This window comes from Phoxinus phoxinus (assembly GCF_949152265.1).
Source record: "Phoxinus phoxinus genome assembly, chromosome: 2".
Lineage (NCBI taxonomy): Eukaryota > Metazoa > Chordata > Actinopteri > Cypriniformes > Leuciscidae > Phoxinus > Phoxinus phoxinus.
Window position 1 is genome coordinate 30,886,245 of NC_136877.1, and position 16,362 is coordinate 30,902,606.

General features: G+C 39.5%; 1 protein-coding gene across 1 annotated transcript in view; it reads left to right on the forward strand.

The window, feature by feature from the left end:
* The window catches only part of adcy7 (adenylate cyclase 7), a gene marked incomplete at its 3' end in the record, with an annotated part of 51,865 nt that extends 35,510 nt beyond the window's left edge, over positions 1–16,355 (forward strand). Inside the window, exons 6-15 of the mRNA XM_079592421.1 lie at positions 6,938–7,095; positions 9,814–9,925; positions 11,879–12,006; positions 12,152–12,310; positions 12,435–12,567; positions 12,667–12,855; positions 14,549–14,589; positions 15,896–15,976; positions 16,095–16,164; positions 16,281–16,355. Of these exons, the coding sequence (XP_079448547.1) occupies positions 6,938–7,095; positions 9,814–9,925; positions 11,879–12,006; positions 12,152–12,310; positions 12,435–12,567; positions 12,667–12,855; positions 14,549–14,589; positions 15,896–15,976; positions 16,095–16,164; positions 16,281–16,355 (1,146 nt within the window). The remainder of the gene's footprint in view (positions 1–6,937; positions 7,096–9,813; positions 9,926–11,878; positions 12,007–12,151; positions 12,311–12,434; positions 12,568–12,666; positions 12,856–14,548; positions 14,590–15,895; positions 15,977–16,094; positions 16,165–16,280) is intronic.
* Positions 16,356–16,362: the final 7 nt, after the last annotated feature.

Consider the following 16,362-nt stretch of genomic DNA (forward strand, 5'->3'; position numbering starts at 1 on the left):
CACGAAAGTTGTTCGGCCCAATGAGATCTATATGTGTACCGAGTTTCATATTATTACATGCAAGCGTGTTTGAGATATGGACATGTTTTTGAATCCCATTCCAGGGGGCGCTGGCGAGCCCCCCTGCCACGCCCGGGTCCCAGCTTCAGTCCGGCTCTAATGGCCGCGGGTTCTGACATTTGTGCAAAGTTTCAAGAGTTTTTGAGCACGTTAAGGCCCCCAAAAGTGCCCAAAAGGTAGTAAAATAATAATAATAAAGAAGAAGAAGAAGAATTAAAGCTGCAAGCAGCGATGAAAGGGCCCTCGCACCCGTGCCACCGCCACCCGGTGGCTTTAGGAAGACAGAGCACGGTGGGCAATGTGCATTTAAGTAGGTAAAAATAGGAGGAGTATGTCAAAGTCAGTTACAAAAATGTCCTTGATTATGGGGATAATAGCATGCGTTATAACTCAGATAAGTGTTGCTAGCATGTTTTAGCATGCTTCTAGCATGTTTAGAACTCAATAGCATATTAAATATGTCGCTAGTAATGCATCACAGTGTAAAACGTGTCACTTCCTGTCGACAGTAGGTGGCGCTATTACTTTAACTTAAAAGTGTCATGTAGATGTGTTCAGGACAGGACTCTTATCAAACGTGTGAAGTTTGGGGCAGATTGGACATTGCCTTCTTCAGTAACACCAACTTCCTGTTTCATTGCATTAGCGTGCTTTAGCACTTAGCTAAGAATTGCTAGCATGTTTTAACATGTTTCTAACATGTATATAACTCAATGGCATATTTAATATGTTGCTAGTACTGCATCACAGTGTTAAACATGTAATTTCCTGTTGCCAGTAGGTGGCGCTATTACTATAACTGAAAAGTGTCATGTAGATGTGTTCAGGACAGGACTCTTATCAAACGTGTAAAGTTTGGGAAAGATTGGACATTGCCTTCTTTAGTAACAACAACTTCCTCTTTCATTGCATTAGCATGCTTTAGCACTTAGCTAAGAATTGCTAGCATTTTTTAACAGGTTTCTAACATGTTTATAACTCAATGGCATATTTAATATGTTGCTAGTACAGCATCACAGTGTTAAACATGTCATTTCCTGTTGCCAGTAGGTGGCGCTATTACTATAACTGAATATTCTCATGTAAATGTGTTAAACATGAGAATATTCAACCGTGTGAAGTTTGGGGCAGATTAAACATCCAATGCCTGAGTTACAGCAAATTCCTATTTAATTGCATTATTAGCATGATTTAGCACCTAGCTAATGTTTGCTAGCATGTTTTAGCATGTTTCTAGTATGTTGTTAACATGTTTAACACTTGCTGGCACTTTTTTGTATGTTATTAGGAGTCCAAAACAGTGTTAAACATGTCACTTCCTGTTGCCAGCAGGTGGCGCTATGACTGTAACTGAATTTGAGCATGGTCATGTGTTCAGGACAGAACGCTTATCAAACATGTGAAGTTTGGGGCAGATTGGACATTCAATGCCTGAGTTACAGCAAATTCCTATTTAATTGCAGTAATAGCATGCTTTAGCACTTAGCTAATGTTTGCTAGCATGTTTTAGCATGTTTCTAGTATGTTGTTAACATGTTAAGCACTTGCTGGCAATTTTTTATATGTTATTAGGAGTCCAAAACAGTGTTAAACATGTCACTTCCTGTTGCCAGCAGGTGGCGCTATGACTGTAACTGAATTTGAGCATGGTCATGTGTTCAGGACAGAACTCTTATCAACCGTGTGAAGTTTGGGGCTGATTGGACATTGTTTGCCTGAGTTACAGCAACTTCCTGTTTCATGGCGAAACATCAAAATTTGTCAGGCCGCCGAGGACACGCCCTTCGACGAAAACTCTAGATCTTCGCAATTTAACGTCGCAAAGGCCTTAAGATTACACTCACCAAATTTGAAGATGATCAGATTAAAACTGTAGGAGGAGTTCGTTAAAGTACGAGGCCTGAAAATGGCAAAAACTGCACAAAAATCAGAGAGGAAGTTCAAAATGGCTGACTTCCTGTTGTGTTTAAGGCTATGCTCCAAGAGACTTTTTTGTAGGTATTGGGTCATTACATGTATGTACCGAATTTCGTACACATACGTGAAACGTAGCGGGAGGCGCACTCCATTGAACCTTTATAGGTGGCGCTATCGAGCCATTTTACCCCGCCCAATTCTAAAACGCATATCAGATGTCAATTTTCGCCAGTTCTGACGCGTGTGCAAATTTTCGTGAGTTTTCGTGCATGTTTAGGCCCTCAAAAATGCGATTAAATGCGGAAAATAATAATAAATATAGCTGCAAGCAGCGATTACGGGCCCAAGCCGGTGGCACCGCCACCCTGGTGCCTTTAGTTACACTAAAGGCACCGGGCTGGCGCTGCCACCGGCTTGGGCCCTCCATCGCTGCTTGCAGCTATATTTATTTATATTTATATATATATATATATATATATATATATATATATATATATAAAAAGCCGCCACCCCCGTTGCCTTTCGGGTTCCTGTGCACGACGGGCAATAACGTAACCCCGCTTTGACTGTCGAGAAGAAGTCTGCTTTAGAGCTTGTATCAGTGTGAGTCTTTCTGCTCCCCTCCAAACACACACAGAAAAGGGGGGGGGGCTGTCTGTGTGTGTGCCCTCCCTCCCTCCCTCCCCACACACACACACACACACACACACACACACACACACACACACACACACACACACACACACAGAGAATGGCAGGGGGAACTCTGTCAGAGAGAGACAAAACCACATTCAAACCAAAATATCTGACTTCCTGTTGGTCGGAGCTTATGACTGTAAATGAGAAAGTTGTCCGGATCGATAAGCACAATATAGAGACCGAGTTTTGTGACTGTAGGTAAAAATAACCCACCCACTTTAGTCAAAAGTATCTTGAAAGTAACACACTTCCTGCTGCCAGTTGGTGGCGCTATAACTTTGACTCACAATAGTCACATCCATGTGATCGCCCTCTTACAACAAACACACTGCTGAAGTTTCATCAAGATCAATAAATGTATGAAGACGTTATAACACATTGTGTTTTTCTTTTCTCGCCATAACTTTGTTTCCTCGCCACGGCCAAACCGTTCGAGATATCAAAAATCCGTCCGCAATTTAGCGTCCTCAATGTCTTGACTTCATGCTGACCGAGTTTGGTGGCGATAGGATAATTTTTCTTGGAGGAGTATATCAAATTCCAGGGGCATGCATTTTCATACAGCCCATGATAGCCGACTTCCTGTTGGACTGGCGTAAAACTTAGAGCACGAAAGTTGTTCGGCCCGATTAAATCTATATGTGTACCGAGTTTCATATTATTACATGCAAACGTGTTTGATATATGGACCAAGTTTTTCGGACCACGTTCAAGGGGGCGCTGTTGAGCCCCCCTGGCACGCCCGGGTACCAGCTTCAGCCCAGCCCTGATGGCCGCAGGTTCTGACCTGTGTGCAAAGTTTCAAGAGTTTTCGAGCACGTTAAGGGCCCCAAAAGTGCCCGAGAAGTCCCACACAGCAGAGAAAGGGTTAAAATAAAGCCCCCCTCCTCTCTCACACACACAGACACTGAGAGAGACTGGCAAAATTCCCATCAAATCACATTCAAACCAAAATATCTGACTTCCTGTTGGTCGGAGCTAATGACTGTAAATTAGAAAGTTGTCCGGCTCGGGGAGATAAATATAAATACCGATTTTTGTTACTGTAGGTAAAACTAATACCCCATTTTTGACTAAAGGTGGCGCTACTGAGCCCCTTACCACGCCCGTTTCTGAAACTTCCCACATGCCTAGTACCTAATAAATCTGATATGCATGTTGAGTTTCATGCAATTTGAAGCATGTTAAGAGCCTCAAATGCACCCAAAAAGAATATAAAAGTTTAAAGCGTTGCCATGGCAACAGTATTTAAGATATCAATAATTCTTTCACAGGTCTACATCTGCCGTGTGTTTACATTATACACATAAAGTTTGAAGCAAATCGGGTAAAAATAAGAGGGTGAATTCAAAGCATTTTGAAAGTGACACACTTCCTGCTGCCAGTTGGTGGCGCTATAACTTTGACTCACAATAGTCACATCCATGTGATCGGCCTCTTACAGCGAACACACTGCTGAAGTTTCATCAAGATCAGTTAATGTATGAGGATGTTATAACACACTTCCTGTTTCCAATATTCGCCATAAATTCGTTTCCTCGCCACGGCCAAACCGTTCGAGATATCAAAAATCCCCTCGCAATTTATCATCCTCCATGTCTTGACTTCATGCACACCGAGTTTCGTGGTCATCCGATGAATTCTCTAGGACAAGTGTTTCAAATGCCAGAACATGCGTTTCCATACAGCCCATAATAACCGACTTCCTGTTGGACTGGCGTAAAACTTAGAGCACGAAAGTTGTTCGGCCCGATGAGATCTATACGTGTACCGAGTTTCATATTATTACATGCAAGCGTGTTTGAGATATGGACATGTTTTTGAATCCCATTCCAGGGGGCGCTGGCGAGCCCCCCTGCCACGCCCGGGTCCCAGCTTCAGTCGGGCCCTAATGGCCGCGGGTTCTGACATTTGTGCAAAGTTTCAAGAGTTTTTGAGCACGTTAAGGCCCCCATAAGTGCCCAAAAGGTAGTAATATAATAATAATAAAGAAGAAGAAGAAGAATAAATAATAATCCCAAGAAAAACAATAGGGCCTTCGCCTTTTCAAGGCTTGGGCCCTAATAATAATAATAAACAGAGCAATTCCAATAGTGTCCTCGCACCATCGGTGCTCGGGCCCTAATAAATAATAATCCGAAGGAAAACAATAGGGCCTTCGCCTTTTCAAGGCTTGGGCCCTAAATATTTGTAATTAAATCTGAGAGCTTTCTGTCCCTCCATTGACAGCTACACAACTACCGCTTTGACCCTTCAAAAAGTTCATAAAGAGATCCTAAAACTACCGGTTATCCATATGAATCGAGCGGTTTAGTCCAAATTTCTGAAGAGGCTCATTCGCTTTATATAATGGTTATATATATATATATATATATACAGATTTAATTTAGGCTTTTATTCACATATAAACATTCATCACTTCACACATCAGTTGTGGTAAACAGAAGCTAAAGCATGTTCGCTTCAATGAGGTTCATTCTCGTGTTCAACACAGCACTTTTAAGCTTCCGTAAAAGCAATGAGGTTTGTTCTCGTGCGTCGACTCTAGCATGTTCGGTAGAGCTTCTGTTTATGTTAACTGATGAATGTTTATATGTGAATAAAGGCCTAAATCTAATCTGTTCATCATAAAAAAGATTGTCTCTTCTGAAAATGTGGACTATACCGCTCAATTAATATGGATTAGTTTTACATTTTTAAGCGTCAAAGTGGTAGTTGCATAGCTGTCATTTGTGTTCAGTAGATGAGCGACATGAGGGTGAGTAATTAATGTCAAAATTTTCATTTTTGGGTGAACTGTCCCTTTAATTTTAGTCCATCTAATTTAGCACAGTCCTTCAGTCTGTTCTGACATGAGTTATGATATATTTTGTAGTAGATTGGGCTGACAGTTTGGCCTTAGCTGACAGAACACCCTAGCAAACACCCATCTTCGGTCCTAGCAACCACTCAAAACACCTTGGCCACTGCTTAGCAACACTATAGCAACCACAGCTTTCAATCCACAAATCTCTCTTCAAACTGCCAAAGTGTTTGAACTATGCAAGACTGAGATCCTTCAAACTTCGAATTTCTCTTCATTCTGCACAGGTATTCAGTCTACATACGGCTTAAATAACCTCCACTTAATTATTTATTTATTTTTTAACTTTGAATATTAACTTTGGGAATTTTCTCTTGACAAACATTTGAATGATTTTATTTAAAAGGTTAGTTCACCCAAAAAAGAAAATACTGTCATCGTTTACTCACCCTCATGTCGTTTCAAATCCCTAAGATTTGTCCCACAAGAACCAATGTGTGTTTTCGTGAGTCTAGCAGGTTCGGTTGAGCTTCTGTTTAATTTTGCTGATAAATGTTTGTATGTAAATAAAAGCCTAAATTAAATCTGTTCATCATATAAAGCGATCAAGTCTGTTTAGAAAATTTGGACTAAAATGAATATGGATTATGTTTACGATCTCTTTATGAACTTTATGAAGCGTCAAAGTGTCAGTTGCATAGCTGTCTATGGAGGGACAGAAATCTCTCAGATTTTATTAAAAATATCTTCATTTGTGTTCTGAAAATGAACGAAAGTCTTACGGGGTTGGAACAACATGAGGGTGAGTAATTACTGACAGAGTTTAAATTTTTGGGTGAACTAATCTTCATTCATCTTCAAATTTGACAGCTGAAGGTTATATTTTGCACATTCAAATTGAATCAAGGAGGTATAACGTTAAGTTTATCCTGGAATAAGTTTATCCTGTTCTTAATTATACTTCTTGTGTCCTTTTACAATCAAAGGAATTGTTGTTTCTCAGTTTGTTATGACTGTTGTTGAGGAAGTGACATCACATAAAGAGAACACTGAAAAGCAGGGTAACGTTAGAGTTGAATGGCGGGCTGTTAACCTCCCTGACAGTACATGGACATTATAGTAAAGCTCAGAAACAATGTCCTAATGGTGAACACTAAAGACAACATAGAACACTGGGTAATAGTGACCGTACAATACACAGTGAAGACAAAGCTTTCTTCTTCTGAATGATAAAGTTTCCCATTACCTTCGCGTAGTCCAGATCTCATCCTGGTGACACTTAGTCTGTTACAGTCAAACAACTGAAAAAGATTAGGACACTTAAGATTAAAATTAGAAATGAATATTAGTGTAATTGTGGATTCATGTTCCATTCGCAAAACAGACTTAAACAGTAAACTCAATGTATGATATATTACGGGTGTTATCTTTAAATGTGTGTGTTTGTGTGTGCTGTAGGAAAACCTTTTACAGTCAGTCCTTCCTGTGTACATCTCCATGAAGATGAAGTTGGCCATAATGGAGCGCTGCAAGTGTAAAGATAAAGAGGAACAGCAGCGTATGGTCCGGGACAACAACTTCCACAGTCTCTACGTGAAGAGACATGAGAATGTCAGGTAACGCATCATGTGCTTTTACTCATCAATGCTGTCATACAATTCATACAAGAGGCATTTGTGTGTTGTTCTGTTTTCCATTCTCTGATTTTGCAATTCCTCATTAATCAAGTCCTGATAGTGAATGAATGGCCAGTCTGTTAGACCTAACTCTCTGAGTGCTCATCATGAGGCCACTCATTTAATTAGTTTTATTTCCCATCAACCCCAAGAGTGGACAGGGAGGTGGGGTGCATCTATTAATATGTTTTTGTCCAAGCTCATAATGCTTGGTTCTCAGGCAGCCGGTTATATTTAGATAGACGGACGGCTTACAGCTGCTCAGATAAAACACAGATTGACTCACCTGTGTGTGTGAGCAAACAATAGAGAGCTGTTCACCTGCCGAGATTTATGGGGTGCGCTCTCTTTTTGAACTTGTTCATTAGGAGTGTGATGACATGGATTGTGTGTGTGTGTGTGTGTGTGTGTGTGTGTGTGTGTGTGTGTGTGTGTGTTTGGTCTTGTAGTCAGCATTGGGAACAGCTGGGTCTTGAAGGTTCATTTCCATGAGCCGTGTTTATGAAGTTTTTATTCTCTCCAGGGCGTTCAGACAGCTGACACTGAGCTGCTGATTTTCTCTTCATTAAAAAGGACTCGGCACAAGTCATATCAACTTCTAAATGTCTTCTTTTCCTATTTGACATGACCTGAGATTTAAACTAGCAACCACATTTGTTTCTCCCTTTATTTCTAAAATTAGGGACTTTAAGCAACAGCCTCTGGTGGAACGGCAACGGCATTCTGTCGTTCTATTGTGCATGCGCGAATTTAACTGCTACTTTCCGACGTTCTACTGTAAGCGTCTACTACGGGAGAACAGCTGATTTGCTACTCCATGACAGATTAAGAAAGTTAATGTTATGTTTTAGGTTACGTGGCATTGTAATTATTTAGTATCTGTATATCATTAAATGCCAAAAGCAACCCTTCTCTTGCTTTTTAAAATCACTTTATTTTTTTGTATTTTGTCTGAGGATTAGATGATCCCCTGTGCCGTCCTCTTTACTGTTGCTTGGTGATTTTTGCGCTCTTTAGCTACGGCAGTTAACCGTTTACTTCCGGCTGCCGTTGCCCTTCCATCAGCAGCTGTTGCTTGAAGTCCCTATTAAATACTAAAACACGACGATGAAGAAGTTTCAGATAGAAGCGTTTTTTTTATTAAAACGACATTAACTCAGATAATGCACATAGATGCGACACAGCGTACAAGCACAAACAGAAGAACTTAAATACACCAGGGGCCTCATTTATAAAGCTTGCGTACGCACAAAACGGGGCTGAAAACATGCGTACGCCAGTTCCTGCGCAAAAGGTGGGATTTATAAAGAAAAACTTGACGTGAAAATATGCGCACCTCCACGCAAACTCTGACCCATGCGTACGCACATTTTGGAGACAGAGCAGTTTGGCGACACCGATGGTGAGCTGGAGTTAAATGTCTTTTTGGTCACTTTTAGACAGAAAATCGAAATAAAAGTATACATATACAGAAAGATAATAGCTACAAATATAATTTCACTCACCAAGCCTATCACTTGAAGGAAATATCCACACCTTAAATGTCCGCGCCACCGAGCACGTTGGGCCGTTAGTGAAACTGACGCATATCTAACGGCAGATGAAGTAAAACTGTAAATCTTCATTATGAGTCCTAATCATAAATAGGCTACAGTGCATATTCACATTCACAATAACAGTTTACATAAAATAATTATTTAAACTATGTTTTACTATATAAACATTTAGATTAAATATGCTCATTAATGGAGTTAAACACTTAAACTTCATGACATTTACTGAAAAGTTAAAAATATATATAGCCTATTCAATGAATAGCCTATACATATTTGTTGTGCATGCGATGCTTCTTAACTCTTTTCATTTGGCATGCTGTGTTTTAATGTTTTAACTAGGCTACAGAGATAATGCTTATCATGATAATAGCAGATTGTGCAAATATAATGCACAACAAGGTCTATCTGTTTCCATTACAAATATAAATCAATTAAAAATACTATTTGGCCAGTGGAAAAGATTGAGAAAAACTTTCTCTGAAATGCATTGTACACTCTTTGATTTATTTATTCAAAAACAAGGCAAGGATAGGCTACTAAATGATTTGTATTAATGATATGTGACGGCACATCCGTATTTCATATTTTCCTAATGTCTTGTACCGTTAAACATGTTATCACGTGGATGAATAATTATATGCAAATTATATGCAGATGAGGTTATGCATAGTAATACTAGGCGTTGTAAGCTCCATATATGGTTATTTCGGGGAGGAGACGCATGTGCGCACAATCTTCCGCTGACTGGGATTTATAAAGTGAATCCTGCGCAGGTTCTGGCGTACGCACGGTTTTATAAATCTGAATATTTTTTTGCGTACGCCATTTTTGGCTTTCGGGCGCACGTACACTTTTAGTAAGGATCCTACGCACAGTTTTATAAATGAGGCCCCAGGTGACGAACTCAAATATAAACAGGTGTGCTCTAATTAGGAACATAAAGAATAACCATGACAACTGTTGAATGACATGTAAACAGGAACAAAGGCAGACAGCAACAGAGAAACATAATAAGAGTCCATGAAAATGAAACTTAAGCTAAACTGAATATAGTGGTGACAATAAGATTGTCTCTTTTTGTCTTCCCCTTGTTTTCTGTTAGCATCCTATATGCTGACATTGTGGGTTTCACACGTCTGGCCAGTGACTGTTCTCCTAAGGAGCTTGTGATCATGCTGAATGAACTTTTTGGGAAGTTTGACCAGATTGCAAAAGTAAGTATGATTAAATATGACTGAATGTGTATAATATAATATAATTATGCTCTTATGCTCACCAAGGCTGCATTTATTTGATCAAAATACAGTACAACTGCAATATTATGAGATATTATTTGTTTTAATAAAAATATAATTTATTCCTGTGATGGCAAAGCTGATTTTTAAGCATTATTAGGCTACTCCAGTCTTCAGTGTCACATGATCCTTCAGAATTTATTCTAATATACTAATTTGGTGCTGATTTTTATTATTATTATCAATGTTTTTTTTTCAGTATTATTTAAAGGTGCACTGTGTAATTTTTAGCGACATCTAGTGGTGATGTTGTGAATTGCAACCAACAGAAGTTACGGTGGCCGACAGAAAAAGGTATCGTTGTCTGAGACAGCAGAGAGTAGCCAGTTAAGCAATGAGGTTTCTTTACAAAGATAAATTAAGAAATTAGGTTTATTGATTATTCAGTAAACCTATATGCTATTGCGAATATTATTGTTAATTGTTCATCATTGTGTCAGTGTTTTATTAGCTGATTTTAACTAGCTTCTTTGCACAAAGAACAACAGTGACGAAACGCGCTTGTCCGTTTAGGGCTACTGTAGAAACATGTCGGCGCATTTCAATTTAAGGGGACCCGCGGTTTATGTTTAATGAAATGGCTCATTCTAAGGCCATAAAAACATAATGGTTCATTATAAGTAAGGTCTTTATACACTCCTGAAAACATAGTTATGTATATGATTTTGCATTTCTGTCAACAGATCCTCCTAAGTATTACACAGTGCACCTTTATTAAGTACAAAAGAACAGCATTTTTTAAAATAGAAATCCTTTATAACAGTATCTTTACTGTCACTTTTGATCAACTGCATCCTTGCTAAATAAAAAGGTAACACTTTATTTTACAGTCCTGTTTCGCAGGTACACACTGTATACTTATTGTATCACAAAAACTGGGTAATAACTTGGTACTAGTCCAGAATCTACCCCTAAACATAAGTACACTGTAAATACATTGAAAGTGCACTTACTGTAAAATAAATTGCAACTAATAAAATTATTAATTTCTTTAAAAATGTTTTAACTGACCTCAAATTTTAGAATGGTACTGTGTATAACTTAATATATACTGTATATAACACAATATCATTTCATTTAATATAGTTCAATCTGATTATCAATCAGGGGTGCGTTTCCCGAAAGCATCGTTAGCCAACTATGGTCGCAAGTTCCGTCGTTATCAGCATAGTTCAACGATTTGGTGTTTCCCGAAACCATCGTTCCAACGAACGTTCGCAAACAGCATCGCAAACTTGTGTGGTTGGAACGACTGCTCTCGAGCTGTGGTTAGAAGCATAGTTTCTAGTTTACATGAGATGTAGACTGAATAAATCCTTATCTTTAGCAAAATAAGCAAGCTGACATTCAGTACAACCCGTGTTATTTATTTAGAATACATACAAATGTAATTTACGTCTTTTAGTTTGTCAAGAGATTTAAAACACCGTTTTTGAAGACTGCGCATGTGCGAACGCGCTCTACTATGTAAGAACGAGCCAAATATTGAGTCTGGTAATAAAGCAAAATAACTGAGAAAAATTAGAAATGGTCTTCAGATGCCATGTCTGTAACTTATATGACAAAATCTAGCGTTAATTCGATCTCAAACAGATTAATTAAAATAATTTATTAGTCCACCACGTGCGAGACGTCATAAACCAGCGTGGTTGAACGATACTTTGCGACATATGGTTTCGGGAAACAGTCGTGACGAGCTAGTTGATTTCTCCAACGATGCATCATACTATGGTAGTTAAGCAGAGAGCTATATAGTTGTACGGGAAACGCACCCCAGTTTGGTTCCTAAACAGACATTGTATTGGTAAAATTTGTGCTCTGAATTGTACATATTAGTTGTCCTAGTGTGTGCTTGTGTTTTTTCCCCTTTAGGAGAATGAGTGCATGCGAATAAAAATTCTTGGTGACTGTTATTACTGTGTGTCTGGCCTCCCCGTTTCCCTGCCAAATCATGCCAAAAACTGTGTTAAAATGGGCCTGGACATGTGCGAAGCCATCAAGTAAGTCTATATGATTATACAACATGTAAAATATACATTCATGTCATCATTAGCACAGCATTTCTCTTTATAGTGTTTCTTTCTAGCACTGGCCAAGATATTTGGCAGATGAATGGCTGATTATTTTTCCAATCATCACTTGCAGGCAGGTGCGTGAGGCAACAGGTGTGGATATAAACATGCGAGTAGGTGTGCACTCTGGAAACGTCCTCTGTGGTGTGATTGGCTTACGGAAGTGGCAGTTTGATGTGTGGTCACATGATGTCACCTTAGCAAATCATATGGAGTCAGGTGGATTACCAGGGTATGAACAATAAAATCACTTATCAAATGATAATTGATAAAAGTTGCTCACAGAATACTGTCAGTATCATAATGTCATACCTCAGGCCTTCTTCATAAGATGCTACTTATTTTTTCTCCATCAGACGAGTTCACATCACAGAGGCGACTCTGAAGCACTTGAACAAAGCGTATGAGGTGGAAGAGGGGAATGGTCACCTGAGAGACCCCTACCTTAAAGAGCTCAACATCAAAACTTATTTGGTCATAGACCCTCGGGTAGAGACTTTAACTCAAACATTGGAAGTGTATGTCTGCCATATATGTGTCACTGTATATGAATCTGAATTTGTGTGTTGTTTATGTTTGTGTGTTTAGTCAAAAGATCTATCACTGATGGCCCCCAGTGTCACTAAGCCTCGTGTGAGTGACGGTTTGAAGATGAGAGCATCTGTGCGTATGACACGCTTCCTGGAGTCATGGGGGGCCGTCAAACCGTTTGCCCATCTGCAGAGCCGAGAGGAATTCTGCACAGATGCTATGGTCAATGGAAAGGGTCGCTGCAAGGTCAGAGATACAGACGTTAAAGGAATAGATCACACAAAAATGAGAATTGACCTCACAACAGATAAATGACTGACAGCCTGAATAACAAACAAATCGCTGCGCTGATAAGCCTTGTTGTCATCCGCCAGTTTGACCATTAAACTTAAACCGTGTCCACAATAGCAGGACAGTTGAGGAGTCGCATCACACTGCAACAGCTAGAAGCTGTCAACACTGGACGTGACAAAGCAAATTAATTTGTCCTTCCTATGAGAAGTATCTCAAGTGCTTGGAGTACGTCATGAATAGAACGTGGCATCGGTTTACTGTTGGGGATTTGTCATGTCGCGCCACGCCGCATCCAGTGTAGACAACATCACTGATTATAATGGGTTCTTTTGTTGCGCCGCTCGTGTCCGTTGTAGACGCGGTATTACTAGACTTTCTGTGACATACAAACTCTTTTTGGAAAATTCCCAGCATTAGTGTGTTATTGTACATGTGATTTAAAAACTAGGTATCCACAGAGGCTAGTGAATAGAGTTTTGTTAATTCCATTCTCAATACAAGACAGATATTTAGAAAAATACGTGTTGTATCAGATTCTGCTGTAGATTGCATGAAGAACTAAACATGCCTATTTCAAATGATCATCCAACAGCAAAAAACACACAAAAAAAACACTGTACCCCTGTTTGCATCTGCAGAAAGCATCACACTACTCTTGTGCGTTAATATCAATATTTATGATATTAAGATCAACTGTCATACTTTTTGACACTTGGATAGATTTCCCCTTGTCATTTTCTCATCTTGTACCATTATATTTAGTGCAACATGACCTGATACCAAAACTTTTTTTCTTTTTTTTTACGGTTATAAGACTGTATATAATTACTAATTTGTTTCAGAATCATCAGGTACATAAGTGACATAATTGCAACATAATTGTGTTTAACAGACAGAGAAAGTGTACTTATTTGTGGTGCAACAGATCACAAAACTCACAGTTCGGATCATATTATGGTTTTTGAGTCACGGATCGGATAATTTTTTGGATCAGCAAAAAGTTCATTATCAGTAAAAAAACAAGAACAAAAACACTAATTACAAGCATAGATGAATACAATATAACAAAGTTGTTAAAGCTGTCTTTTATTGTTTGATAACATTAATGAGAATCAGTATTTATATCCTGCTGTCACTTTAAGACTGCATGCACGGATCCAATATAATGATACACGTCCGATTTCTTTCTCAACTGTTTATGTTCACTTAAAACTGTGCCGAATGTGTTTAACTGACTGTGTTTACGTGAATACTAGGCAAGACGGCATTTTGACATAATTTTGTGTATGCATCCGTTCAAGCGCAAGGAGACACAAAATGGGAATCAATTTGTTGTTCGGAAGCTATCCGAAAGCACCTCTCTGTGTGTGCGCTCGTTAAGTGTGTGCGGCTCTTTTTTGTCTCTTTTTGCGCTGGAATGGTTTAAAATCGCTTGAATGTGTAAATGAAAACGTGCAAATGATAAAATTTCACTCTATGATGGTTAAACTTTGCAATTAATCCTCGAATCACGTGCTTCAAAAGCTGCTTTAATCCTTCAAAAGCAGTGGCCATGCTTAAGTAATCGGTGTCGTGAGGTCAATTCCTACATTATTTACACACAGAGAGGTGCAAAGCAGATGTTCACGTTTGTCTCTCTCTTTAGGACATCCCTCTTAGATCAGTAACGACCAAAGTTACAGAGAGGTGAGTGTTGTTTGTGTCATATTGGTCTGTCTTGTGTGTATCTCAGTTGGAAAAAACAAGGTCTAAAGCTTTTGATCCACTTTAGTATGTCTTGAGTCTGCTTTTGTCTTGCTGACTGAAGCAGCGATGTTGAAGTTGTCTTTCTCACTGTTGCTCTCTGACAGCTTTGATGAGTCTCTTGAGGAGCCCTTCTCTTTACCTCCCTTGTGCACATATAAGTGAGTGGAGCCATACTGGCTCAGCCAGCTCTATGGGGCCCGTAGTTTCAACACTAACAATGCAAATGCTCAGTGAGCCGCTGTTAACTGGTCATATGGTTAGCATGACCATAGCTGCACTCCCTCAGTGGTGTGTTTCCAGCCTACAGTGCACTTTTGGTTTAGACAAGCGTGCGTTTCTGCTTGCAAAGAGAGAGAAAGGAAACAGCATTTTCCTTTCTGAGCCGTGCTGAGGCACATTGCAAGGGGACTCTGTCAGGGTTTAAACTAACACAAGGCATTCTGCCTGCCACGGCCCACACACACACACACACACACACACACACACACACACACACACACACACACACACACAAAGGTTTCCATGTTTTATTGGGATTTCCCATAGATGTAATGATTTTTATACTGTAGAAACTTTATTATATCCAGCTACACTAACCTACTAAACCTTCCCCTAAACATACCTATTACAGAAAACGTTCTGCATTATTACATTCTCATAACACTTCATTTAGTATGATTTATAAGCTTTTTTCCTCATGTACTGGTATTAATATCCTTGTGGGGGCATTTGGTCCCCAAAATGTAGGGAATACCAGGTACACACACACACACACAGGTCCCCAAAATGTCGGGAATACCAGGTTCACACACACACACACACACACACACACACACACACACACACACACACATGCAGTACCGGTAATACATAGCAGAGAAAGTCACACCCATCCTTGCTCTGCCCTCTCTCTTCCCCTCAGAATGAGTACACACACACACACACACTCAATTCTCAACAAAACTACATTAGATCTCTCTCTTATTATCTATTTAGATCCCTTAACTAAACAAAGTATTAACTACAAAACTAGTCAAGTCATTTAGAACTTCACACACATTCACCGACCCATGCTTCCCTTGTACTGGCTGCAGTCAAATATAACTCAATAACAGCATGACGACAGCTATAAACATCTTTTCTATCCCACAGTGCCCATGCACATTTAGACATGCATTGTGTGTGTGTTACTTCATGGGTCAAAGTGAGTTTTTGTCTCTGTGATCTGTGTCTACTGTCCTTGTAGGAATAAATCACAGAAGACTAAGTTTGATGAAGAGCTTCACGACAAGATGACCACCACCATCAATGATCTGAGCTCCAGCAAGTTAGTCTTACATAAACAAGCACATTAAATAATTTGAATGAAATGAAGTCCAATTTGGTTAAAGTTGCACATTTAGCGCGTATGAAAACAAGTTAAGAAAGATTGTGTGTGTGTGCAGGCAGTGGGTGAAGTCTGAAGAGATCTCTGGCCTCACGCTGTGGTTTACTAAACGAGACCTTGAAAAGCAGGTTAGTGTTTTACTGAGGGCTGTAACTTCTGGGATGCATGTGTTAGACAGACAAACAGATATTTATTTATTTAGACTGTGGGATTTTTCTTGTTTCATACATTATGTGTTGTCCAGTGGCGTAGTGGACGGGGTGGGGGTTGCCAGGTTGTGCCGATAGACGATGATCAGCTGATAGACGCGATGCGCTAATGCGCCG